Source organism: Struthio camelus, chromosome W (genome assembly GCF_040807025.1).
Source record: "Struthio camelus isolate bStrCam1 chromosome W, bStrCam1.hap1, whole genome shotgun sequence".
NCBI classification, from domain to species: Eukaryota; Metazoa; Chordata; class Aves; order Struthioniformes; family Struthionidae; genus Struthio; species Struthio camelus.
The window spans coordinates 33,840,256-33,868,194 of NC_090981.1; the positions used below are offsets into that span (position 1 = coordinate 33,840,256).

The 27,939-nt window shown below is 39.1% G+C and overlaps 1 protein-coding gene across 5 annotated transcripts in view; it reads left to right on the top strand.

Annotated features, from left to right (window-relative positions):
- Positions 1 to 27,522, top strand: part of LOC104150317 (SKI3 subunit of superkiller complex) — a 50,540-nt gene extending 23,018 nt beyond the window's left edge. For all 5 annotated transcript variants that reach the window (XM_068925354.1, XM_068925353.1, XM_068925355.1 and 2 more), the window contains 22 exons: positions 970 to 1,114; positions 1,307 to 1,385; positions 1,494 to 1,555; positions 1,681 to 1,737; positions 2,858 to 2,926; positions 3,863 to 3,937; positions 4,566 to 4,707; positions 5,791 to 5,884; positions 6,525 to 6,602; positions 7,969 to 8,093; positions 8,935 to 9,058; positions 11,651 to 11,869; positions 12,628 to 12,700; positions 13,692 to 13,745; positions 13,862 to 13,973; positions 15,263 to 15,391; positions 16,028 to 16,149; positions 18,158 to 18,313; positions 21,084 to 21,236; positions 23,085 to 23,215; positions 24,988 to 25,111; positions 26,566 to 27,522. In XM_068925354.1, coding sequence (XP_068781455.1) covers positions 970 to 1,114; positions 1,307 to 1,385; positions 1,494 to 1,555; positions 1,681 to 1,737; positions 2,858 to 2,926; positions 3,863 to 3,937; positions 4,566 to 4,707; positions 5,791 to 5,884; positions 6,525 to 6,602; positions 7,969 to 8,093; positions 8,935 to 9,058; positions 11,651 to 11,869; positions 12,628 to 12,700; positions 13,692 to 13,745; positions 13,862 to 13,973; positions 15,263 to 15,391; positions 16,028 to 16,149; positions 18,158 to 18,313; positions 21,084 to 21,236; positions 23,085 to 23,215; positions 24,988 to 25,111; positions 26,566 to 26,643 — 2,401 coding nt within the window. In that variant the 3' untranslated portion in view covers positions 26,644 to 27,522. The remainder of the gene's footprint in view (positions 1 to 969; positions 1,115 to 1,306; positions 1,386 to 1,493; positions 1,556 to 1,680; positions 1,738 to 2,857; positions 2,927 to 3,862; positions 3,938 to 4,565; positions 4,708 to 5,790; positions 5,885 to 6,524; positions 6,603 to 7,968; positions 8,094 to 8,934; positions 9,059 to 11,650; positions 11,870 to 12,627; positions 12,701 to 13,691; positions 13,746 to 13,861; positions 13,974 to 15,262; positions 15,392 to 16,027; positions 16,150 to 18,157; positions 18,314 to 21,083; positions 21,237 to 23,084; positions 23,216 to 24,987; positions 25,112 to 26,565) is intronic.
- The last annotated feature ends 417 nt before the right edge of the window (positions 27,523 to 27,939 follow it).

Sequence of the window (27,939 nt, forward strand, 5' to 3'; positions counted from 1 at the left end):
CTAAGCAGTTCTGCACGTTACTAAGGTCCCGAGCCTTCTAGACTAGAAGGAACAAAAGGAAACGCACGCTTTCGACACCTGCATGCTCAGTGAAGACTTACAAGGAGGATAAATAGGGCCTTGCGCTTTTTCCACATTACACCGCTCATTTCAGGGTATGTTTCCAGGGTTGCCACCATGTGTATCAGCAGTGTTGTGTAGCAGTTGCTTTGCTCCTTGTCTCTGACTCCAGAGTGTGGCTACATCCTGCTTGGCATTCAACAAATTGTGCCGTTTCAAGTGGAGAAGTTGCAGTAGTTGCTAACTCATTCTCCTAGGACTATCAAAGTCCAACATAATACTCTTAAGCTTTCTTATAAAAAATGTCATCATTTCTAGCCTGAGATATTGAATTTAGTTTGTACAGAAGTTCCTTGTTCCTGGCCCTAGAATCTCATGTCAATAGGAAATATTTATAGGATTCTTGTACCCTCTTCTGTGGTTCTCTCTGAGCTTTGTGCAGTTGAATGTGTAAGTTGAAACAGACAAGAAAAGCAGCTGCTTGGTAAATCTCCACCATGACATATGAAATCAAATACTTCCTAGGTAAAGTCTGATTAACTCGTGAAAGACTAAAATAGCATATGTGATGTTTGTTTTAATTGGTGACATACATACTACACCTAACATAGTTTTGATATATTATACATTCATGGCTTCACAACTGGTTGGTAGTGCAGACTGTCTTGAGACCGGGATAGATTCTGTGAAGGTGACTGTCTGAATTAAAAACAAACAAAAAAACCCCACTCAAATGTCTGACAGCTTTCACTCCTGCTTCATTTGTAATTGTCTAGTTATCATTGACTTTCTGTTCTTGTCTGGTTTGGTTTGTGTTTATGCGTGTCTACTTGGTTTGCCTATTTTTTGTTTTCTATTCTTCACATAGAAAGGCTGTGAATAATGCTTCTCTGGTTCATGTTTCTGTAGGTGTTACGGCAGAGCTTTAAAATTGATGCCTTTGCCTAATATATGGTGTGATCTTGGAATAAATTATTATCGACAAGCAGAGCATCTGACAGTGGTGGGCCCTGACAAGAATGAGATCAGTGAACTGCTAGAGAAATCTCTACAGGTATTGCCTGTGTGTGTGTTTGTATGGGGGCGGGGTGTGTGTGTTGGTTTTTAATAGTCTATAAAATTTAAATCAGCCTTAATGCCTTTCTGCATAATCTTTGTCCTCAGTAAAATCCAAGTCTCTGAATAAGCAAGTGCATTAAATTATGATTTTTGCTCTTCTGATAGCTCACACTTGATTCTCTTCTAGTGTCTCAAAAAAGCTGTGAGGCTTGACAGCAAAAGTCATCTTTACTGGAATGCACTTGGTGTAGTTGCTTCCTGTAGTGGTAAGTCTTCAGTGAAACCCCTAGCTGCATGAAGTCCTAAATTAGAAGGCAACTTGACTAATGCTGTTCATAAAACTCAGTTACATCTAGCTCTCCTCTCTTTTCCAGCTATTGGAAATTATGCTCTTGCTCAACATTCGTTCATCAAATCTGTTCAAGCTGAGCAAATCGTAAGTGCTGTAGGCAGCTACCATCTGTTTCAAGTGGGCATTTAAAACTTTTTTTTTCCCTCGTGAGGAGTTATTTTTGAATGCAGCAATAATACATTGGTTTTAACTTTATTTCTTCTGTCTAGAATGTTGTTGCCTGGACCAACTTGGGGGTTTTGTATCTAGTAACCGGAAACATAGAGGTAAATCCCTTTTCTCATCCTCAAATAGAGCTTCCCTTCCCCCCCCCCTTTTTTTTTTTTCCTCTCCTGCAAAGGAAGGGTATGGAAGCAGAAGTATGGGCAAACAGTGAGAGCATCCTTCTCAGATTCAAGATATATACTTCCTTTGTACAAAATAGAATCTGCAACTGTACCGTGCCTGAGTCATACAGATGAATTAAATGTTTGTTTTGGAATGGATGAGGTCAGGGAACCTTTTGATAAATTGCTGAGGTTGCTTTTCCAAGAACTGGATGAAATAAAAACTGTTTCAAAGGACTGATAAGTAGTCAAACCAGCGTACACCAAGTTTGATGAAGAACTCTTTTTGTTGTAGATCGCAAGTAAACCGAACTTAAAATTTTCGAGTTTCCCATAGGTAGCTACTTTCTGCTCATCAGCATATCATATGATTTGCCACAGTTCTATGTAACCTTCAGAGTCTGTCTGGAGGAAAAACTACAGCACACTTAAATGAAGTCCAGACTTGTTATGCAGCTCAGACTACATTCAGTCCTATTTGTTGGTCAGAATTACAGAACTTTTTTTGAAATCTTATTTGATGTGAGAAATGTGGTAATCCAGACTGAGAATTATTTTTAAGAAAAATAATTTGATCCTACAGATCACTTACCTCTAAGGCCATTAATGCTAAGACTTTGCTGACCTTGTGCTGCATTGAGGGAAGAACTCTGACCATATGCAAGCCAGAGCAAAACATCACTTGCAGGTGGTAAATCAGCTTAACAACTTTGAAAAGATGTCTATTTATCTATGTTTTCATGGAAGAAATGGAGCCTCCCAGAGCGTGGCTTTAAAATATTAGCTTTTCTAACAGTTAATTTAGCAGCTTAAATGGTTTTATTGTTATGAGGAGGAAGTGGATTTGGAAGGGAGCTATAGTCTTGTAAAGACCTTCTTACTGAGACTAAACCGCTTTAATTTCTCTGCGTGACGCATTGTTATTTGGTATGGCACATTAGATATTTTTAGCAGTGACCTAATTTTTGTCTATGAAAATCATTACTATGTACTATATACTCAACAGTGCTCTCTTACCGTGCCAGATAGATCAATAGAATTGTTATCTTTGATTCTACAGCAAGCTCATGAAGCCTTCAAGATAGCCCAGTCTCTGGAGCCTTCTTACTTAATGTGTTGGATAGGGCAGGTAAGACATAAGAAGTCATAAAACTGTGTACCAAAAGTAGTTGTTGGACAAGATAGAGAGGATTTAGACTCATCTTAGTAATTTTTCATTGGCAATTCAGCATGTTCCTAAAAATTAAATATAAGCTTTAAAGGAGGGGGAGCTCCTTTTCCGGGGAGTGGATGGGACGGAGATGTCTTTGCATAATGTTTTTTATGTGTCTGATGCTGTTGTGAAGCTGTACAAGAAACTCGCTAGTATGAAGCAAACGTTGTTTTGTGCTCTGAAGCTTTTTATTGAGCTTTCTCAACAAAGCACTATTTTCAGAGTAGTTACTTTTAGAAATTTCAGCTGACAAGCTCGCTGTTTGGCACTGCGTAACTCTTCTTAGTCTCTGAAACAGTAAGTCTCCAACGTACCTGATGCAGAAGCAGTTCTTATTGGCCTCTTCTTCCCCTCTACCACTGTAGACTGGATGTGATCCTACTGATATCTAGACCATGTGTAATCTGACAACGATTAGTAGAAGTACCCTGTGATTTGTACTTTTATGATCACCATACATGACCTCTTTAGTTCCATGCTGCTGATCTGCTAATAATATCAACCTGAAACTGAATTCTAGGGAAGAACTAGCACCATCACATGTCAAAGTTCAGCTCCTGTCAGATATTATTATAGATTTTATTAACATAGGAAAGAAAACCTTTGTTCTGAAGAATGTAGAGTAGCGGCAGAAGACCTTAAGTTTCAAGTGTTGATGCAGTGCAGGCTACTTGTGCTCCCTTTGATGTGGTTCATCTTATTCTTCAAAACAATATGTTTCTTGAAGGGCGTGGGAAAAGAAAATGTCTCTGTTAGCTATGTAAGGTGTGTTTAAAGTGATGTGTTCTGAGTTTCTTGTCAGTGTCCTGATTCTTAAAGTACCTAATCACAGCAATTCTTAATTCTCTGTAGGCTCTTATTGCAGAGAAGGTAGGCAGCTATGATACTATGGATCTCTTCAGGCACACAACTGAACTTAATATGCATGTAAGTATAATAGTTGTCTTGTTCTGAAGATTATGAATACCTAATATCTCTATTTAGGTGGTCTATTTTGTTTTTTAGAATAGGCATATATTGAATGACGGAACAGTTAAGTTCTTGTACCAGATGAGATTGTCTGGATTCCATGATGTTGTCCCTGGCCTGCTCCAACATGGAAAAGCAAGCAGTTATTTTAATAAATGCTTTAGCCCCAATGGTCCAAGAAACTTGCTTCACTAGTCATGAAAATGCATTCTTGATGTTCCACAGAACTGGACAGAAATCAAAAGCATAAATTATAGCTGCCTCAGGAGAGAGCAGAGATGATGCCAGTACCCTGAGTTCTAAGAAAAAAAGACTTCTGTTCTTTTATAACTCTTCTCCTCTGTCATCTCTCCAGTAGTGCAGTATGTGATACGTTACTGTGGGAATTCTTTTGCCCAAATGACAAGTCGTAAAAACTATATTTGCATTAATTCCATTTAGTGTTGTTAAGTAAAAGAAGAAAACACTGACCCTGATTTTTAGCTGAGACTCTACCTTAAAAACTACAATAACAGTTCTGTTTTTTCTAAATACTTCACTGTTGCTCAAGCGTTTTAATGACTCCTATTTTTGTTTGTTTCTTGAGACTGAGGGAGCAAAAGGCTATGCCCATTGGGTATGTTCAACGCTGCAGGATAAAAGCAACAGAAACACTGAGCTGTATTTGTACAACATTGTTCAGATGAATGCTATTCCAGCAGCCCAGGTGGTCTTGAGCAAATATACAGGTAGGTAGCTTAAATATCTCACTGAACTATCGAAAACCTGACTAAGATGCGTTCAGAATGAATGAATGTATCTATACTGGCTCTGGCAAAGAGAGGTCTGACAGGGTTGGGGGAGAGGCTCCTGAACTGTAAAACTGACAACCACGGTAGGGTATATAGGCTACTGACCCTTATGTTCATACTGAGATGAAATAGTGATATGAGTTCAGTCTTCCTGCTCATGTTCTTCCCCCAGACTTTATTTCAAAGACTGAGCAAAGCGAGGACCAAAACCTTGTCATATCTGTCACCAAGTATTTGGTAACAGACTTACTTTAGGTATGCCTGGATGGATAGGCACAGATACATGCCAGCTCTTCTGCCCACGTGCCATGGTGTTTGGGCACAAGCCTGTTCCTGGATGCTGTATAACTTCCAGCTAGGAACATGAGTAGAACAAGTGTGGATTTTCTTTGATCTATTGCTGTAAATTCTTTTACTAGTAATCTGTTGCTGATTTTTTTTTTCTGAAGGCTATATAATAAGGTGCAAGCTCTTAAAATGAAATAACTGTGAGAATTTATTCTCTGCTTGTAAAATTCCTACTCTTAAACAGATTGCAAGAGGGGCCTGTCTGACCCTTTCTAGTGTGGGGAGATCTGTTAGAAGCCTGGAGTGGGACGTTAGTTGACAAATCTGTGCTCTAACTATACACAAGCTTTCCAAAGTTGTACTGTTGAAAATAAACCTTAAGATTCTACTGATATTTTACCAGAATGAATAAAAGCTGGGTAGTTTACTATTTCATTCCAAAAAACCCCAAGCCATTGCAGGCTGGAAAACAATATATTGGGCCTGTCCATACCATCTGTGTTATAAGGTCTGAAACGCTTTTGGGCTAGCCTGATGATATGGGTCTTTGTCTCTTCTTTATTTGCATGCAACCTGTCAAAATGATTCCAGTGAGCAACTGACAGAAGCACTTGGCAAAGTGCTTTGTACATATATATACTGTGACATCAATGTAGCAACATCTTTTTTTTAATGCTTTTTCACAGCTCTTTCTGATCATATTCTCCTATACCGTCAATTCTGCTTTTCTAGAAAGAAATCCAGATGATGCATCTGCTTTCACAATGCTTGGTTATTTGAATGAGTATCTGCATCTAAAAAGGCAGGCAACGGATGCTTATCAGAGGTAAACTATACACCCTGGAATGTTTACTGATGGAATCTCCTTGACGTCTTTTTCCATATGCCGGTTGAAAAACTTAAAGTTTTTTGTTTTCCTTTAGTAAACTTGACTTTCTAAATTCAAAAATACATCCCGGTTAACTGTACTATAAGAGGATTGTGGAGATGTTATTATATGGAAACGCAGAACATGGAGAACCGGAGGCTTAGAGGTGTCCCAAGGCTGAGTGTCTTTCTTACCGGGATGTTTGGTTAATTCACTATACTGGATTGATGTTTTTGTTTTATAAACGGATCCCTGATGTAATCTTGAATTCATTGATAGGGACTGTTTTAATGGAGTCTCTTCTTTGTTTTAGTTCCTGTCTCTGCCCCATTTTAATTAATGCAGGTTTTTGGATCTTGTTTTTTTTATTTTCTGCTCTCTCCCTTTCAGATAGTAGGAGGTGGTGGTGAAGGAAATAGTAGTTGTTGCACATGTTTGCTGATGCATTCAAACCTTGTAAATCAAACTCTGTTTGTGCTTCATTAGCATACTAAGACTTCTGCATAACACATTTGTCTGTTCTGCTCTGAGAACAAATGTCAAAATATATGTGCATTACAGTCAGATGGTAGTTGTTTCTAATTGTGGTTACTTCAAGGGCGGCTTCATTGCTGAAAAACTCTGAAGATACAGAAAAATATAATATAGCAATGCAAAACTACGGGAGATCACTGTGGTAAGTGTTATTACTCCACCTCCTAACTTCAACTTTGAATATAGTGAATGCAGTGGTGTAAAGCATGAGTGAGGCAGAAAGGCAAAAGATAGCTCTAGAAAGGAATATATGAACCAACCGTTTTTAACTATAGACAAGTTTGAACTTTATAGGTGCTCCAGAAACCTGTAGCATATATAACAAGAATCAAACTGGGGGAAAAGAAAATCACTGATTTGTTATAAACTGTCAACAGGTATAGCAATTCCTTGTAACTTATTTTTAAGTGCCTTAATGTAGTCTCTACACAATGTAGTGGTTTTATGGTCTCAGGAATGATAAACTTTTTAATGATCTGCACGCAGATCTTAGGTACAGATCTGAACCCAGCTACTCTTAGCTTGTATAAAGTTGCTGCTTCAAACTTGATCAGAAATCCTTTCTACTTCCTGTTTGAATTTGTATTGACCGGTATAACCTAAAGCATGTATGACTGGGTTGTTAGGTGCAAGGATGTGACCTTTCTTCTGAAGAGTGCAGTTTTGCTCACACTTCTGAGTTCCTTCCATGATTTTCTTCTAGTCCTGAGGAAACTCAGGGTCACAAATCTAAACAAATAAAAGATTTCAGACTGCTCTTTCATATGAGATAACTCAAGTGTGCTAATTAGATTTTTGTCACTCCTCTAAGGAAACTCTGTATATGATTAAGTTCTGATACATGACACTGGATCCTCTAGGATGAGAGCACACAAAGATAATTAAACCTTTAACTTTAAGGAGGATCTTAGAAGTGGCTCTTCAGTTTTCCAGAGTCTCAGATCTAGGCTGTATACATGGGGATTCCTGTGTGCAATTTAAGCAAGTGTAAAGCTCCAGTAACTAATAATTGGTTCTAAAAACCATAAACCTGTATCAGTTTTTCAATGGTGATCTTAGAACAAGAAAGCTGTGTGTGTGTGTGCACGTGCGTGCATACGTGCGCACACAGGTGCGTGCACCTCCCTATTTGGATTTGGGTGTGTGGTGTGTGGGGTTTTTTTTTATACTTCATACTTCACCGTCACGCTGTTTTCTCCCACTTCCTTCTCGCTTCACTGTGTTCACCATGAAGTGACATCATTGCATACAGCTCTCAGGGATGGTGGGGTTTTCTTCTTAATCAACTATTTTTTTTTTTTCACACAACAGATAGTCTGGGAGAGCAGCTGATGTAGGAGGAGAAGGGTGGGGGATACTGTACCTTCTTATCCTAGTCTTGCCTTTTCCAGATGTCTGCTTACAATGTCTGCTTTTGGAAACAGAATGCTGGATTGGATGGGCAACTTGTCTGAGTCATAGCAGCTGTTGCTACATCCTTCATATCAGTTACGCTTTTGTTTTTACAGTGCTATTGGTCAGTGTGATAAGGCCATTGAAGTGTACACCTCAATACCCCTAACTGAGTTTGATGGCATTGTAGGAATAGCGTTAGCCTACTTCAAGAAGGGACTCTTGCAAGAAAGTATTAAAGGTAAGCATCTGCCTAATTTGAGGCGCTGTGGGGCTCTTGAGATTAATACTACCAAAATTTTTTTGTCCAACCAACAGAGTTGGTTAGTTCACTGCATTCTTTCAGTCCTTAATGCATAAGTACAGTTTCCATAGTTATTTGAAACATTCGTCTAATCAGGATGCTAGAACTATTCTAATGTACTAAAGGAAGGTATGTATCTTCATTTTAAGTGTTTTGATTTTTGTACATTAAACTTTGGTGCTCTAAGCTTTCCTTGGTCTCAAACAGAATGACTTTCCAGGAAAAATCAGTTTTGGGTAGGAGACTAATCTGTTGTTCAAAGTGCTTTCTACTGATAGATAGGAGTGCTGTGTTATATTCTCTGCTGCTAAGATCTGAGGCTTCAGAAAAGTATACTGAATTGCTAGTGTATAAATTTAAGTGCTCACAACAGAGCAGCCAGCTCAGCATTTTAAATAATGTGCACCCATACCAAGTACAGCTTCCTAAGTAAGCTGTCACAGGGGCATCCTTAAAAGGTGTTCTTTTTTCTTCTTCTTCTAAATACCCCCTATATTAATTTTCAGGTCTGTTTCCACTTGCTACATCTTCAACCGCTCCCAGACTCTAAACAACCTTCTAAATGTGTCATATTCTAACACACAGTTGCTCCCGAAGGTCTTAGTCAAATTTTTGTCTTCTGCCTATGATTTGAGACGTGCTTGAGGTGTGAACATTTAGCGAATCTGAAATCAGTGCCTCTCTGTGGATGCATTCTAATAGCATGACTTTCCAGAGGCTTTATAAGCATTGTATTTTTTTCCTCCTCCTTGAACTCTGACTCTTGACTTCTTATCAGCCTATGAGAAGGCGTTGTCTGTTGCTGAGTCTGAACAAGATAAAGCCCATATCCTGACTGCCTTGGCAATAATAGAATATAAACAGAACAAAGTGGATGCTGCAAAGACACTACTGTTTAAATGGTGAGTGGAGGGAATAATTATCAGTATATAATGTTTGATTGTACTGCTGTCCTTGAAGCTACTTTTTTTTATTGGGCTCAGGTGGGCGTTTTCTATTACAGAGTAGAAACAAGAGTGGATAGTGTTCCCTTAAGCCTATTAATGCTAGCTATGCCTTTTGTTTTAGGTCCTGTGTGTTCCTCTATATTAAAAAGCACTGTGCAGTGGAAGGGCTGGTGGGCTGGGCAGTTTGGGTGTCCAGTTTCTCTGCATGGTAGCTTTAATAGGTTTATCGTTAAGATGATAACTTGTAGTTGTCCTACTCATTAGGAAATTCTTATGTTCTTTAGTCATAAGAAACCTAAACGGTTAGTAAAAACAAGTTTAAACAGTCAAAAATTCCAGAAAAACTGTGTTCCAAGCATCACAAACGAGGACAGTCTTGTAGAGTCCCATGAAGCAGAGCAGACCTTTTTCAGTTGCTCGCTTAACATCATGTCTTTTTCTTCAGACCTCTGGAGACTTAAAAACCCCTGACTCATTTTAATTTCCTGGTAGCTGTGGATTGAGGTCTACTATCTCAGCCTCTCAGGGCAAATATCTGTCAATATAGAACTCCAGTACTGGCTGTACTGTCTCCATCTTTCCAGCAGATTCCTGAAGTTACTGAAATAGTGAAGGTCCGTGACCTACTATGCTCTAAATCCTGAGTAACTGATGATTAACTGCCTAGGATGTAGGAAATATCAGCTTCCTATTAGTCACTGCAGAGTTCTATTTTTATCATAAACTTCAACAATGAGAACTTCCTACATGATGTTAGTCATTTGTGTTTGAAGGGAGGAAAGAAAAGGTAAACGCTCTAGAAAATAACACTACAGTAAATCTATCCAGACTTCAATCTGAAGCACAGTGTTGCAAAAGTATACAGTGGGATTTCAGTAATAAGAAAAAAAGAACTATACATTCTATTCAGACAGATAATGTCTTTCATTGACTGCAATTTATGTTAGATGGTCTAAAGGGCTTGAGCAGGGCATTGTACAGGGGCTCCCCTTAGTATTTTCTCATGGCCAGCTCGGCATAGGGATTTTGATAAAGACATATAGTCATTACAGCTCATATGATAGAGTAACTGTTCTTAATCATAGGAGGGATGTGCCTTTGCATCATGAAGGAGACTCGTTGCTGGCTATTCAAGTTTGCGTTCAACAACTCTGAATTTTTTTCCTAGGAACTGAAAACAAAGCTTAGAATAGGATGTTTACATTTTTGTTTTCATTTGAAGTCAAAAGTAATAATTAGGTGCCTGAAAAGGAGCCTCATAAGAGTCACCTGATAAATGAAACTAGGCAGCACTTCAGTCTGTAATTATGTTTTGGACATGGCAGTTATTTAACTGTAAATAACAACTGTTGCCATGTACTGTTTCATTATTTGCCTCCTTTAAATTGTTTTTACAATTTACTATTGACAATTGAATTACCTTCAGTGTAAGAATACCTTCCATTAGTACATCGGTTAAGATCTTAAGGTCTTCCGTAAAGCTTTGAATACTATTGATATAAGGTTAAACAGCCTCTCCTAATGAAATGAACGCTGATTCATTTTTAACTTGATGGTGGAAAGTGTGCTCAATCTACCTTAAGCTGCAACAAACTGTGATGTAAACAAGGCTTAATTTCTTCCAACAGCCTAATTGAAGAGTAGCTCTATACAAGAGGCTCGTTTCTGACTGGACTTCTGTGGTGAAGTTGTAAATAGGTACGCTGCAACTAGTTTGGCACTCGTTAAAAGTACAGACTTCCTCAAGAGAAGAAGATAGGTGTTGGTGCTAGGTGTTCTCTTACCATTCACTTTGAGCTGCCCTCAGGAAGTAGCCATATAGGTCAGGTTCTTGCCAAATATTTATAGTTTGTAAGCTTGAGTGCTGGAATGCCACATAACCACTGCTCTCTTTCTTATCCTAAGATCTTAAGAATGCTGATCTAGCTTGATCCTGCATCCTATACTAAGAGGTCATTGATTCAGCATACCATAACTGTGGATAAATTAGGGATTCATACTGTGACCGTAAGCCAGGCAAGAGAGGGTTGGATACCGGTGAAGAGAGACACTCAAAGTTCATAAGGGGCTACACAGGATAGATTTATTAAAGGACTTGCACTCCAAGCTGCACGAGGAGCCCCAGGAACCGTGTGGAGGAGTCATCGATGGGAAGCTGCTGGAGGCGTGGGTCCGATGCACGCGTCGGACACCCAGGCAGGACTCAACCCCTTGTATTCTAAGGGCCCCTTAAAGCTACTAGAGCTGTTTCCTTATCTCAGCTGTGCTGACCTTGAGGGGCTACTGTCTGGGAAGCAACTAGACATCACTGACAGAACGGAATATGCATGCCTGGCCCTGATGAGAATTCAGTCAGCATGTAGTTTCACACGCTGGGCCTGCTACCACGTACTCTGCCAGTCACTGACACCTCACCAGATCTTCTGCAGGTGTTCTCACTACACATACGTGGGAGCAAGAGGACTCCGAAGTAACAAATACTTTAATATTAACAAGTTTAATGTGTTCCCCAATGACCTGTCTCCTTTCCTTCCTCTCTGTCAACAGCTCATTAAAGGAACCCAATACAGCAAGTCTGAAGGCTCTGTGCACATTAGGACTGGTGAAGCAGGATGCTACCCTTGCGACAGCAGCGCTAAAAGAATTGTTGAAGCATGTCAAGGGGGAAGACAGCATTTATGAGAGATGCCTTATTACTTCTGCTGTTTATGCATTGCAAGGTAGAAACGTGGGGGTCCAGAGACAAATCTCCAAAGCAATTCATAGGTATGTATTCTTTCTTTTTAAATTGACTTATAAATGCATCATTTTGTTAATGTTAAATAATAAGCAAACCTCTGCTCACTTGCGGCATGCTTGAAAAACAAACTTGTGTTGATTTATGGGTCAAGTGGCCCAAATTTTGTGGCTTGTGTGGGGTTTTCTGTTTCTGTTTTGGTGGCTTCTTAATTGTTAGGTAAGTTGGCTATTCTAGAAAAGCATTTTTTTGCCACGGGTAGCAGAACCTTCAAGCTAGAAAAGTGTCTAGGACTTTTATTTAATCTTTAGCAGCCTCTGGGGCAGTTTATTCTGTTAGCTAAATGTCCTTGTTTAAATGTGTTCTGATTAACTACTTAAGCATCATGGTGGGGGGGGTGGGATTTTAATCAATGCCTTCATGCAAGCAGCACCTTGTGCTCTCTCTGGGTGTTTTCAGAAACTATCCTGTGCGTAGATTGTTTTTCCCCAAACTGCAGTTAGAATTCCTTATTTCTTAGACTATGAGGACAAAATTTTAATCCTACGTTTTGTCTCCGTCTTTTTTCTGTAAATACTGATATGTATACTGTATACTTTATTTCTTTAACTAGCAGTATAACTTCTGTGTTGTTGACTGTGTGTGTTTTAAATTACTATGCATGACTGTTTGCTACCACAGTAGGTTTTCTTTTTATTTAAAAAAAAAAAAAATCCATTTGGGATCTATAGCAACTGCCAGGTCTACGTGGAATTTGGGAAGTCTAATAACCTTGTTCTTTTCCCAGTAATCCTGATAATCCTGCCCTTTGGACTCTTCTGTCTCGACTAATTCCACTGTATACACCACAGAATGCAAAAGTAAGTGCATTGCTATAATCCATCTCTGGTGTTTGCCTCCTGAGTAGAAGCTGTGTGTGTATTTCTTAACCAGAAAACAACAAACAAGCCTCAATACACGTGCATTTGCTAGTTAATAAGAAAAATTCAAGCTTACATATAAACGTAGATACTAAGCAAGTTGCGTACACAATTATTTCCATCTTTCATTGGGTAGTGATCCTTTATCTACTGGAAATAAAGTTATGGAAAAAAAATTACTCAAATTATTCCAGTGGGAAAAAGCTATAAGAAGCCTTTTATTTGCTGTCTTTGTAGCCCTGCTGTGCAGGGCAGTGGTGATAACATGCCCATGCTAGTGGAAGGATCCCCCAGTGGACTCAAAAGCTATTAAGAGATAAATTTGTAGATGTACAAGCTTAGTATCACTTTTTATCCTCTTTCTCAAAAATTTATAACAATACTTTTGAATTCTGCCTGATGCCTCCAAGTTAAACAGTAAACTCAAAATCTGTGTGATCCCTCAGAAATGATCACATTAGCCTTTTTTCACAGGGAAAGAGCCCAGAGTGGTTAAAAAGAAAATGGTTATGTGTGTGTATATAAATATATTTTTTTTTAGGGCTTTAGTATATTGAATTTGGCTAGTCTAGTTAGTATCACTTTCTGTATAAGCCAGTGTTTCTTTCCTGCTTTCAAGCTCACTGGTAGCTCTTTTCCAAATAAATACTCATTATCTTAATTTATGGCAATTATCCAGACCGAAATAACACCTACAAAGGAATCCCCTTCTATATGGGGCTGAAACTAGCAAGACAGCTTTAATCTTGAATAGCTCTTCATAATTCTTTATGACTAGGTTGTTCTGCAGGAAAGGGAAATATCTGATTGTAAAAACTTAGTTTGTATTTCTGGTTAAGACAGGCAAAAAATCTTGGCCTTGCCTTTTGTGTAAAAGTTTTGCATTGTCAGTCATCTAACCTGTGCGACTTTTTTTTTTTTTTTTTTGCAGGAGGGAGCTGTGGCAGGAGACGTTGCACGTATACTTGATTTAAACTCTGGAAAGGTTTGAACTTCTCTCTTGAAATGCAGGCTTATAATTCCATAAACAGTTCTAAAACAAATCCCATCTGGTCTCCTACATTAGACTGCTAAAAATAATTTTTGTGTTCTCCTTTGTAGAAAGCTCTGCTGAACATTGCAGTTAATCAGCTGGCAGCAGGATGTCACTCGTTAGAAGATCAGAAAAATAATCCTCTGAAGAATATTCAAAAGGCAATCCATCTCTGTCCAGGTTACTCCTGTTTTCCAACATACTAGTGGATTCCCCCCAGTCCCTTTCTGCCCCCCCACCCCACCCCCCTTTATCAGAAACAGAACTCTTGCCCAGACGAAGAATGTGCTTCCCCTGGATTGCTCACCAGTGTGTTTTGTGGAGAATCCTTGCAGTTGAACTTCTAACCATCATTCTAAGTTTAGGCCTGTTGAATTAAACCAGACAAGGGAGGGAAAAAAAACCCAAAACAAAAACTGAGTTTTTCAGTTGTTCTGAAAACTCTGGCAATTTGTTTATCCTTTAGTAGGAGAAGAGATAACTGTTATTTCATATAATAGACAAAAAAAAAAAAGTTTGCTCAGGGACAGTGTGCTACACTGAGCAGAAAAGATGTATTCATCTAGCTTAAGACTTTGGATTGGAAATCTTCTGTTACAGTATGCTAGTTAAATGATGATCTTCATTAAATATATAAAGTGCAAATCTAGTGGGATTTTCAGGGCTTTGAAAAGTAGCACTTGACAGTGAAATACTAAAACACTGTTCCTTCTGCAGTGTTATTGCTCTGATGCATCAACGTGGGTTGCAAATTAAAAAACTTCAATTACTTTCCCACAGGTACACACACGACTCCTATTCATAGGTGTTATCCTTTACATTTTACTTTGAGATCCTCAAACCTTGTTTTATTTTCCAGACAAATTTCATAATCTTAGAACTGAAAATTTATCTGTTTGAAACTTTTAAATGAGCTCTGTACAGTTCAGGGCTAGAGAAATTAGATTATTTTGGTCATGGTTGCTCCCGACTCTGCTAGGTCAGGGTAAAGCTGAGCTTGAATTAGCTGACACAAATAGCAGGCTATCTGATCATCATAACTCTCACTGGTGGTTGGACAAGGTGGAGTCTGTCTGACTGAAAGCTGTGGGTCATGTTATCTTGGGTTTTTTTTTTTTTGCTGCTACTTATATAAATGACAGTGACGTTTAATCTGCGTAGTTGGAAGTCAACTGGCAGCCTCAGATCAGCATAGGCGTGGCCATGCAAAAGCTATCAGGCGGCTTTAGAAACAGCTTCTTTGTTTTAAAATTTGAAGAATTTTACCTGTTAGTGGCCAACAGTTATCTGCTGCCATGGGCTGAGTAGATAGAAGGATCCGTCTGATCTATTTGCCTTGTTCTTGCTATCTCTTACATACAGTATGTGGTTCCATTGATGGCTATGTTTTCTCTCTGGTACCATTCTAAATGGTGTACCAATGTATTAAGAACAGGCACAAGTTCCCTTTAACAGTTCTCTCCTCCTAGATAATCCTGCTGCCTGGGCAGTGCTAATGGCAGCCTGTCATGCTGAGAACACTATTGTTTGTCTAAACAACACTGAGCCAAAGCGAACGGATCTAGAGATGACTCTTGTATCTACAATTTCAGCCAAAAGTAAGCTATCTAAAATTTTTAGTTTAAAAAATAATTGAAATGCACTAAGCTTGCAACACACTTCTGAAATTCAGAAGCTTGCAAATATCTGATAATCTGAGAATCCTTCAGCCGTGATTTGAGCTGTAACTGTATTTTTCCCATAAAAATACTAAATCATAATGTCAAGAGCTGAGGTTGGTTAATGTGATCGTAGCTACCCCAAAGCCTCCCCCTGCCCCAAAGCCTCAAGTGCTTTTTCTGAAACAGTACTTCTGAACTGATACCCAAATGAATGGATGAATATATTGGACCAGAAGACCAGCTTACCAAAAAAAGTCCCAAACTGTCCGTGAACTGTGTAACTTTTCCAGTGGAGGGATAAACCATGCTAATAAACCTCAATCTTGTTTGAGGTCCTTAGCGCTTTGCAAACAAATTTCATGTTTGATTTTTTCAGAATATTAATTCATAATCGCTGGCTTCCCCCCAATCTTATTTTTAATTTTGTCCTCTTTTGATGATCTTACTAATGAAGGAAGCCCTGTCGGACTAATGTGCTCTTAAGCTCTCCCTTACTAGGTCTAGAGCATGTGACGTGGTACGGCACTACAGCATGTGCAGTAATCTAGTTCAATGTTGTATCTGTATTTGCAGCTGGAGAAAACAACCTTCCAGCTAATTACATTCAGGCTCTTGAAGACTGGTCTCTATGTCAAGCTATTACCAGTCTAGAAGAGACTGGTAGGATCTCAGAAGCTGAAGCACTTTGTACCAAGGTATCGTAGCAGCATACTGGCAGAATGTAGTAAATGGCATAAACGTTATGACTTGTATGTCTGTGCTTTACGAAAAGGTAATCAGTGAATTAGCAGCTGTCTGTTTCAGGAAAGCTGCTAACTGCAGTGGTGGTTGGTGCATCTCTTCTTCTGCCCCCCACCCCCCACAACCCGATAATTGTTCTTTGTGCCAAGCCAAAGCTGTCTCAATAGTTGAAGCAAACAAGATATGACACATCGTAGCAGAACTTGGTCTCGCCTTCTTGCCTTTTTTCAGTAACCTAGTATTAAGTGAAACATTACAGAAATTCAAAGCTTCATCTCCAGGTAGGGGACTGACAGAGAAGCAAACTGACTTTTGTTCTGTGGTTGAGTTGTATTGATTCTCCATTTCAGAGCCTAAATTCAGTTTTGACTACGAACAGAAAAAAGATCGACTTTCCTAATGCTGTTCTTAATGACTTAAAGAAAAAAATTTACAAAGTAAATGCTCCAAATTTAATTTTTAAAAGGTCTTGAGTCAACCCAGTTGGTAACTACTGTGTTAGCAAGCCTGACATATGTGTACCTGGGTCCGTTTCGTGTTTTCACGAATAGAAGACCTGATGGAAGATGAGCAAAATAACAGTTGAAATCAGTCACGCACATCCCTGATTTTCACTACAGAAAATGTCCTTTGGGGAATGAGTTAATGCTTAAAAATGAGGTTCAGTAAAGATTCTGGTTTTCTAGAGGGAAATACTTTCCTATTTCTCCGTTTGCTAGGAGGTGTTTTACTTTTCTGACTGGCATGTCTACTGACCTGTCTTATATTTACAAGAGTTGCAAATCTCCACGCATCCATTGTGATAGTTCAGGGTGGTGGTGTGGGTTGGTTATGGTTAGTTTTCGTTTGTTTCATTGGCTAAATAGTTAGTCTGGGGTGAAGAGAGTCAGTGCCTGCAGTTTGGGAAGAAACAGGGAATCGGACTCTGGCACTGCTAACTCTCATTGACGGTTTTGGCCTTGAGATTACCAGAAGACCATGTAGCTGGGGACGATGAGTCCCACTTCCTCAGTCTGAGGCAGACAACGTGAATTGTACGCTTGCTAATGGGGAAAAACTGCAGCAAATACCTGCCTCTTATATTGGTTTTCATGCCCTATCTCTGGCCAGTTATGCCTCTAGAATATTGTTGGTCATAAATTCTCTTACATATATGCATTCTTCACAAAAAAAGCTTGGTAAGGAACTCCAGGCAATATATTTTGCTTAAAGGCAGGGAGGGCAGGGAGGAGATGAAAAGTGTAAGCATTGTCTTTATTTATAAAAAAAAAAAAAAGAAAAAAAAAAAGAAAAAAAGTTGGAGCTAGAGGTCAGATGTATCCTGATTTGAACAGGTAAACTAGAATATAGTGTGATTTGCAGAAGTTTCACGTCTCTCACCTGAGAAGAATAAAGCAACAGGTGGTTGGTTTTCTGGCTTTGTTCTTTTGAGTGCGTTTGTTTTAAGAAGCAAACTCTATATAGGAAATGTTTAGTATGGTGCTTCTATTCCAGTGAGAATAAGGCACCTTAGGTGTGAGAACCAAAATCAGTTGGGAAATACTCAAGGTCACTTTTAGCCTTATGACAGATTTTTGCCTTTATTAGCCCCAAACTTGTAATGATCATGAAGCCAGAGGGGAACTAAAGGGTTTATTCATCTTTTCCTTTTTTAGAAAGGTACAGGTTTACCGTTTTCCTTTCTAGCTTTCAGAAACCTCTAAAGGGGAGACACGTGTAAAACTTGGGGTAGATTTCAAATGTATTTTGGGAACAAGAGAGGGAAAACGTCTTATTTCTATGTATCAATTCCTGCAACACTTCTTGTGCAGAGAAGGAGGGGAAAAATGCTCTCTTGCAAGCATCCTGGGAATGTTTTCAGTGTTCTGTTTTCTGTGAAGACCCAAATGGAACAACTTAAGTGTGTTCTGATATTTGAAAATGATATTTCTGATATCTTGTAGAGTTCTGGTTTGTTTTCAGGGTTTAAAAAGCTGCCCAGAGCACCCAGGTCTGTTCCTGCTTTTGAGACAAGTTCAGTGTAAGCAGCTGTTGCAATCTCACAAAGACCTTCCAGATACCATCCTGGAGGAGCTTCGCAAGACAGTCATGACCAGTTCAACAGTTGCAGCATGGCAAGTAAGTCTGGATTCTCTGCCAGATTTTTGTGGGCTGTTTCACTGTTTACTTTTATTCATCCACTGACAGCTGGCGAGAGAGAAGCCATCTCATATTCAGTCCTTTACAAAGTTGTAATGTGTTGTGAATTTTCTTTAATAGTTGAAATAAAAAGGACTGTTAGTAAGAACAAGCAGACATGGAGGCAAGAGAAGTAAAAACTTGGGAGTAAATATCTGACACTCATCTCTTTAGCAATCTGTGACTTGGCAGTTTGAGCAGAAACCAGTATGATATTTCATGACCTGTAAGAATAGATAGAAGTGAATGGTTTCTTCATATAGTAATATATGCTTTATTTTTAAGGGTATGAAAACTTAGAATAAGCCTCTCTCATGTGTGGGGTGTGTTTGTTATTGGTGGAGTTTTTTTACTTAATTTCCTGATGTCAAGTGTCTCGTTCTCTTGAGTCAGTTGATGCTGAGGGCAGGGGAAAGATATCCAGGAGCAGTATTTGCTGACTGTGTTGTGTAGGATCCCAGGAGATCATTTCTAGTTGATAAGAATATGCTAAACTTGGTTCATGTTGCTTCTGAGATGTTCTGAGAAGACTATCTCGCAGATACCAGTAGTTCTCCCTAGTGAGGAGATTTTATTTGTGTGTGTGTGTGCATATACATGCGCACGCACACACACACACACACGTGCGCACACGCGCACGCTTAAACTGTTGCCACTAGTTACAGTTTCTATCTTCCTTTGCTAATCTTGGCAGCATCTTTAGAAAAATTACAGAACCACAGCAGTTCATGGATGTAGCAGGATAGCTGTGGGATTACTCCCTCTGCCTGTTGAATAAGTAAAAACCTCTTTGCAGTAAGTTTTGCTTAAAGTGATTTCAGTGCTAGAAGACCAGGGAAAGGGTGCTAAAGAGGTCATTTTTTCCCTTGTTATAAGGCTGCAGATCATGGCTTCATGAGACTTCATCTCTTCTGAGCTGCAACACTTGCTCAAATTGGCTTTGCAAAATATGGGGGCATATGAGAGAGACATGACTGTATACTCTGTTTTAGTAATAATCTTGAAAATGGAGTTGGGGGTTTGGGTAATATTGTTCAAGCATCCCTTGCATGATCAAGCGTCATCTTGCTTACAAACAACAAAAGAAAATGAAGTGTGGGGTTTTGGGGGGGGGGAGGGGAGAGGAGGTTGTTTTTTTTTTTTTTTTTTTTTTTAAATCTAGGCCAAAAGTAAGATGCCTTTGGGCAAGATCTTCTTGGTATTCAATTAAGGAAGATACTTTAATCTCAGGGCTTGGATGGTGTCCTGAAAAAGCTTCCATGGCTGCTACATCTATTCATAATGGATAGATCTATGCTTTCATCTTCTCTGGCTCTAAACTTCTTAATGGTTTGATAAATGTTTTGTCTTACTTGGAAGTATCCATCACGATGTCTCACGGTGTTATTAAGTTAGAGGGGCCATTAACTTTGCTTTTGCACAAGTTCTTGGCTTTTGTCTAAGTGGTTCTCTTGCAGCATTTAGGAGTGCTGCGGAACTGCTTTCCTGATGGCTGTTCTGCCTTTATGCCGTGGCTTACAGGGAAAATAGTGAAAAGCTGGCCTTTTAGGGCTGCCATTGTTTATTTTTTGTGAACATCCTCTTCTCCCTTCTCATTCACATCCTGACTTCTAGGTATCTCCAGCTGCAAAATACTGAGGCCAGTGAAGTCTTTTGAGCATCCTGAATGGATGCCCTTTGCTTTACAAAGAAGTCCTGCAGGTTGGGGTCAAGAATGCACGATCTCATTAGTACTAATAGAAGAGAAACTCCCCAAAGTACTTAATGATTAATAAGTGCTGTGCATCAGAAAGGGCTTAGAATTTTGCCCCTCTTAACGCTAGGCAGTCTTTAGGTAGCAAAAGTCTAAGGATCTTTGTTAAAAGTAAGGGAATCCTTTTTTTAAAAAGAAGTTTCTTTGTTTGCCTAGTGACCCAGCAAAGAGTATTTCTAAATGTGGCTTATGCGTTTTGGTACATCTTTATGCCCGTGTCAGGGATTTGCAAACTTGTGGCTGCATCTGCTTTGATAAATGTACCATGGCTACAGGAGTAATGAAGGAGGAGTAAGAACCCTTTTCCTCCTCTTTGTGAGAGATCCCAGGACAGCTTGTGCCGGCAGAGCCGGCAAAAGCATGAAACTCTGCAGATCCGTGTGGTTGCCTCTGTTGCCCTGTGTAGCTCCTCCAGCACGAGTCTGCTGGATCAAAAGCTGTGTAGCCCGAGAACTACACCAGTCGTCTGAGCTCAGGCAGCCAGTTCTAATGTCTGCCAGTTGCTGATGTTGCTCAGGTGGGCTGGAAGAGCCTTTGTTCAAGAGGAGAAACTCTAACCTTTCGTCTCTACAGAAGTTTTGGGGACAAACGAGGCGTCCCATGGTGCTGTTTTAGTCTGAAGGGTGACTTGGACAAAGCCAGCCCTGTTATTTGTTCATCTGTGACCAATCTCCATATTAAAGCAGCTATTAGACTGTTGGCCGTGATGGTCGAGAAAACTATGAAATAAGTTACCGCAGTGAGGTGCGCTGCCAACTCTGCAATAAGGAAACTACGATTTCCTGCAGGGCAGTATTCAGTATGTTGCTGGAATACGGGACAGGAAGGGGAGGGGTTTGGCTGTGTTTTAGCCAAGTTTGTTGTGGCACTCTTATAAATTGAACTAAATGTTAATTGCCTAATGAGGTGCATATTTTGGTGGCTCCCTAACTGATTGTGTTGACTGTTTATTTTCAGTGGCTGGCAAAAGTATATCAGTCTCAAAGAATGATGGTTGCAGCAGAGATGTGTTACAGAAAGAGTCTGCAGTTGGCATCACAGCAGGGCAGCTGGAATGGGAAGTTATCCAGTCTGCTCAGGCTAGCTATGCTTGCACTGGAAATCTGCATGGTAGGATAACCAAAATTGTGTAACTCTATGGTTTAACATGAGTTGGTGTAATCCCCATTGAATGAAATCAATGTAATCTCCAAATGAAACCCTTGTTTAAGTGAGTTTGTATTTTATGAATGACGAGTAGAGAATAAAATAGTACTTCAAGGTGACAGTGGGCTGCTTTTAGAATCTTCCTTTGTAGAGAGGTTTTTGTGAAATGATTAGATAGAACCACTATGTACCTGAAGCTGATTCTTTCAGTACAGCTTATTTCTCTAATAACAGGTTCAGTTTGATCATCCAAATTGTCCCTGTCCTTTAGATCAGGCAGCTAGTTTTAATAAACTTCTTTCCTGCAGTGGTGCTTAGACTTCATTCACGTTTCAAGCAACTTTATTATATGGCCATCTCTAGATATGGTGCCTTGCCTTGAAGTGTAAAGAGAACGTAAGGGAACTGTACCTTGTGGTATAAGGAAAACTGTGCTCCTTGCACTGAAGAATTGGGTGAATGTAACTAAATTTGTGGAGAGTGTCTTTTTTTCTTTCTTTTTTTTTTTTTTTTTGAGCACTGTCTCTCTAGAAACCTGAAAGTGCACTTAACAGGCTTCATTAAAGCCTAATACAAAAGGCAGATATTGCTGTGACTTAGCTAATGCTTTTTCATATACTTCAACTGTCAATTGAGCTAACAGCTGTAATCAAAATCAGGCCAAGAAACCCCCATATATCCTGAGTGCTTTTATAAGAAAAGGCAGTCAGTTTTACTGAGGATAAAGCTGAAGAACTGTGGTTTCTGGGGAGAAAAGAGAATCTGCCTGAGCACAGACGAGGTCCCTTCTCACACAAGTGGGAGAGCCATATGCTTCAAAAGGCAGAATTTGTCAAGCAGTGACATGTTTTTTTTTCCTCCCATGAGTCTTCTGCCCTTTTTCTAGGGGTCTGCGCCCCGTTTCCAATACCTTCTAAGTCTGTTATCACAAAAGTTTCCATAGGTTGCAAGGTACTTTTGCATACTCTCTTCACTGAATTAATACCCCTTCAGATGCTGGCCTGAACTGCATGGGAATATATGAGACTTCATTTAAAAGCCTAATTAGTATGAAATATTCTATTAAATTAACTATCTCTCTTCAGTACTTTTTGCATGAGAGAACAGTTGAAAGTGGGTTTCTGTTGGTTGCCTTTGATCTGTACTGGTTTAATGAAATGTGCAAAAGCCTGATCAAAACTTTGCTCAGGTTCGAGAAAGCTCTGTATTTCAAAAATGCTTCTGTCCACGTGAAAACTTGGGCACCTCTTCAAGCACAAAAATCTAAACGCTATTTTGACAGAGTGGGTAATAAGTTTTCCTTAAGCCAGAAGATGTAGTAATATGCTGAACAGTTGTTCCATTAAGTAATTAAATTACCATCTTGGAACTGGTTTTTACTTCTCATCGAACAAGACACTACATTCCTCAGCCACTTCTGTGGATAAACTGTGCTTTCTAGACTATTCTAGAAGAATAGTCTTGTACATGAGGTGAGTACTTACAAAGCGAAGAGCGATCAAGCTTGTGATTAAAACAAGCATTGCTAAGACGTGTATGGAAAAAATAAATAATTTCTGTGCCTAAATGAGCAAGTGGAAGGCTCGCAAGGCAGCTCTGAGGATGCTTAACATAGTTTTTTCCAGACCCTTCTAATCAATGTGGCTTGAGTTTGTTTTTCTGGGTTTTTTGTTTGTCTCTTACTAACCTGCCAAATATCCTAGGTAAGTCGGAACAGCTTGAATTAAACCTACTTTCTAGACAGCTGCAAACAAATACTGATTTTTATGCTACAATGAAGCCCTCTGATTTTTGTATGTGTTTTAATCATAGGCTAATGTCTCAAACGAGCACTGGCCATCCTTGGTTCAGGAGGCAACAACTGAAGCCTTGAAGCTTTCTTCCTGCCCCCTGGCAGCTCTCCTGCAAGCTCTGCTACAGTATAACCGCAAAATGGGAGCAAGGTATGCATGATCTATTATGTTTGAATGGAACGCATTGCCTAAAAGTAGGAGCGGTCAGTATGCCCAGATCTAACTCAAGAACTCTAAAGGAAAATTGAAAATAAGAATTATTGAAGTAGCATGGCAGTTTAAAGGGAAAGGGAGTGGGGTGGGTGATATGGGGATAAGGAAGCAGCAGAATTTCCCTTCCTTTCTCCAAAAGCTTTAGATGACCTTTATACCAAGGCAAAAGACAGCTTTTTCCTTTTTTTTTTTTTTTTTAATTAAAAAAAAGGCATATAATCCAAATAAATTACAGTTAACAAGTGCACGTTTTTCTAAGACCCTGTTAAATAGCATTATGGAAAAAGGTATCGGTACTCTAGCTAGTGCTGGAATCCAATTTGATCTCAAATTGGGCTTCATTGGGGTTTAAGTCTAATCCTGAATAACGAAAGGTTATTCAGCTGGAGGTGCTCGTTGGAGCTTTTGAGGGAGGGGAGGAAGGTCTCTTGAAGGAAGCTCCAAATCTTCTACTTTGTAAGCTTGATTATTAAGTCTAGTTTGCATTCTATGAAATTTTTGCTTAACTAGCTGTGGAAAACTGGAATATTGCATATGTTCTGTTTTTGTTAGATATTTCTAAGAAACTAACTTTTCCAGAATTTGAGTTTGCTTACTTTTTCTTTGGGCACATAGAAAGGTGACAAGCATCCTAATGTGATTACGTGGTCAAAAAAAAAAAAAAGACCGAAAACTCACTTAACCAATTAAAATAATTTTCTTACAATTGAAAAGATTCAGTTCCTTGAACAACAAGCATATTTGGTCTTGCTAGATGTTTCAAAATACTGGAACAACTTCGTCTTAACCAAAAATAACAAAACGGAAAACAGATGTAGTCTCTTAACAGCCCATGAAATCACAGTGCAATGGAAAATCACATTAGTTACAAAAGGCAGAATTCTTGAAACAACAGCCAGAACTGATGGAGCACCAGTGAATGAATACTGTATCTTTAAACTTAATTGCCATTTTTTATCAGCTTTCTATCGACATAGTGGTGAATTTGAATATGTCTTGATTTGGCACAAATTGGCAATAAGCTAGTATCAGCCAAATAGGATTTTAGTCTCTGCATACTACTCTACTTAGATTTCTTCTGCCATTTCACATCTTGCCTCTGTTGTGTATTACAGAAACTGCAGTACCTTTTGTGAGTGCTGGATTAAATATGTTTGTGTGTAATATTAAATTATTTTGGAGTTAATAAGACTTTCATTGTAGTAGCTGTGTCTTACAGGAGCACCTGTCTTCTCAAGGATTTATTTTATAGTTCTTAAACAGCAGAGTATCTGCTATATTGTTAAGCAGATCACCTGTGGAGATCAGAGGTTGCACTGAAGTCACAGACAGCATGCTGTTTTATCGTAGCAGTCAAAATGTGCTATTTCAGTCTAATTCTGGGTTGCTTACTAGTGAAAGCACTAACTTGTATGTCATATATTAAACATAACAATGGAGGCAATATTCCTTAGCATTCCAGGTGAAAAACAGCAATCACATAGGAAACAAAGGAGCATGCAGCTTGCCTCTCACTTTCTTGGGTGATGTGGAAATGAGGACATTCCTTTACGTTACTTCTGATAATTGTCACTTATGCAGGATGCTCACGTGCTCAAAAGATCTGAGCAGGCGTTCTGGTTTAATCACTAAGGTCTTAAAAGTTAAATGCAAGCTAGTTAGCCAAATTTTGAAGTTTTATTTGAATGACGTTTTCACTGTGCTTCTAGGGAGACTCGTCGGATGTTGGAAAGAGTGGTGTATCAGCCTGGGAATCCAGAAACCATAGTATCTGTTGCACGCTGGTACCTCCTGCAACATCTGTATGCCAAAGATGATTATGAATTAATAGATGTAAGGCAGTCAATTTAATACAGAAATTCAATCAATTTCTGTCAAATACTGTGCTTCTAATTTGAAAATGGGGTGGGGAGAAGCTTGGGAGATGGTAACTCTCTTGCTTTATGGTTTGTAGGTCGAAGGATTCTGCACTGGCAAAACTCACCTCAGTTCTCAAAATCGCATCCAGTTTGTTTTAGTCTTCTGTTCCTCCATGCAATACTAATGGAAAACGACAGTAAAATCTTTCTCTGACCCAAACTGGAAAAGTTTTACAGTAGACAGGAGGACCAGTTTATCAGAGTTTTGCCAGAACATGTTAATGCAATGAGAAAATGTTAATACCCTCTAGATTGGCTGAATATCCTTTGTGATATCCTTTACCTGAGAGATCTGAACAGTAGCTTGCAATGCTTCTGTACTTTACGTTTTTACTACACCTGTATTGGTGCATTATTTCCTGGTCAAAATACTTGAAAAATGTATTTGGTCAGACTCACATATCCACACAGCTCTTTCACGTGATGCAAACTAAGGTTGTTCATTTTTGTCTTGTACTTGGAATCGTTTTACTACTCAAACCCTCTACTAGTCATCTCCAGACTGCTGCCACTGGTATAATTAGCTCTTTTGCCCAAGTTAACAGCTGTATTTTAGTGAAGTTCTGAAGCAGTAATGAAGTGTATTTGGAGGTAAAACCTATCGAGTAGGCTCAGCATTAAAAATCCACATGCAATCGCAGAGGTCCATAAATCAGTTGGAAATAATGAGTTCAGATGACCCTGGTATGATCTCATTATATTTGCTTGTGGCCAGCCATCTGTACTCTCGCTACCAATGGGCACAATAAAAATAATGGCTGGAGTAAAAATTTACTATTTTTTTTTTCTTTTTAATATATATAACGTTACTGCAATTACAAGAGAAGTGCCATAAGCTTCTGGCACATCTGTGAACGTTAGACTGACATGGCAGCTCTGTTAACTAGTAGAAAGGTTGCAAACACAAGTAATGGGAAGTAAATGAAAAAAGACTACATCTAAATTTAGATGGGGGAGAGGAAAGACAGTCTTGGCTGTTTTCTTTAAGTAGGTGCACAAAATATACAAATTTGTCTGCCAGAATGGAGTGGATGTACTTAATGCGGGAGGCCGGTGTGCATTTACAGGGAGATGGGTCTCCTCTAGCTCCGCTTGCTGCTTTGACAAGCAAGATCCCTGCTGGCAAACTTTTTCTTAGCAGCAAGCAACAAATGATGCTGTTGTAGTGCATTGCAAGTGACTCTAATTTTAGAGCTTAAAGTCTAAGCAAGTTATGTGTAATGTTGAATATCTTTCCTGTCTGGACTTAAGGTTAGTTGGATTTTTAGGGGAACTGGATAGTAGAAACTAAAATGCTTTTGAGACAGATAGTAATAGTCTAACAGTAAAACCTTGAAGTTCTCAGTTTTTTGTTTGTTTTCTCCACAGGTACTTGTAGAAAATGCCAAAGCTAATGGAGATGTTAGAGCTCTGGAACTAAACAAGAAACTGTCAGCAAGTGCTTAGCATGGACTGTTTCAAGTTTTTAACAAAAGAAAAAAGCAAAAAACAACTTCCATGTATACAATTTAATGAGGCCATCCTCCAGGAGCATATGTGGTTTGGACATTTTTTTTTTTGTTGTCTCTCTGCACCAATTGCAATTTTTTTTTTTTTTTTGAACAAAAGGAAGTTGTTCTCTTTACTTGTTGACATGGGCACCCTGTAAAACCTTGTTTGGTTTTAAAGGGAATCCCTGTTTTTTTTTTTTCTTTTTTCTTTCCCCCCCCCTCCCCCCCCCCCCCAATTCCTCGCTGAAGTAGCACCGCAATTGTGATGGGGAGTCCTTGTCTTTATTTCCCCCTTGGTCGCACACCGAGGATAATATTAGCTGCACTGGCAGTAACGCAAAGTTGAAGCTTCTACCTTTTTTGCTTGGAACAGAGCCTTAATAGCCAAACAGCAGCAAGCATGTTTTTTTTTCTCTCCCAGATATCATAAAACATGCAGAAATTTAAAATGCTAGACTCCTTTCATGTATTTTATTCTGTAGTTGAGACCCAAATCTACTTGGAACTTTGTGTGGTGTCAGTTTATAGAGTGTTTTTTTTCTTTTTAAGCTTTTTTTTTTTTTTTTTTTTTTTTGCTTAGCTAACCTTAATCACAACAGTGTATTGGATCCTCTTGACTATACAGGCTTCAGTGAACATTCCCATCAAGAAAAGCCTGTGATCATCAGGGACAGGTTCATATATATAAATGTGTATAACAGGCTCTATTTATGTCTTGGTAATTCTGCTGCTGACTACTTAATTGAGTGAATCATGACAGTGCTTCTTAATACATGATGTTATTTTGCCCTTTATGTACATGAAAATAAAAGAATAAAGCAATGATTCAAATCTGCTAGTGTTACTTGTTTCGAGCTTCTGACGATAGAGTCAAGATAGTTGTCTGTTCCTGGTTTAAAATTTCCTACAGCTGCCATCTGTATACCAAAATCATATAATGACTTTGAGGCATGTGCAGTGTACCTCATATTGCAGAGGAGAAAGGATGCTTCCAGTACATGCAGTGCACTGCTGAATTCAGCATATATTTGTTTTCGGGACTGGTTATATCGGACTTAAAGAAAGCAGCTGCTGAGCTGACAGGCGGGATGATCTAGGGGCTCCTCCTCTAGTACATCTCAGCTAGCAGTCACGCACAGTGATCCGTGGAAGGCAGGCAAAAGCATCAAGCTTGCCGCTGCTATTTTAAACAGGGAAAATTAAGCTTAATAGGCTGGGTTTCCTCCTCTGTGGAGGTGAGCTCTCTGAATGG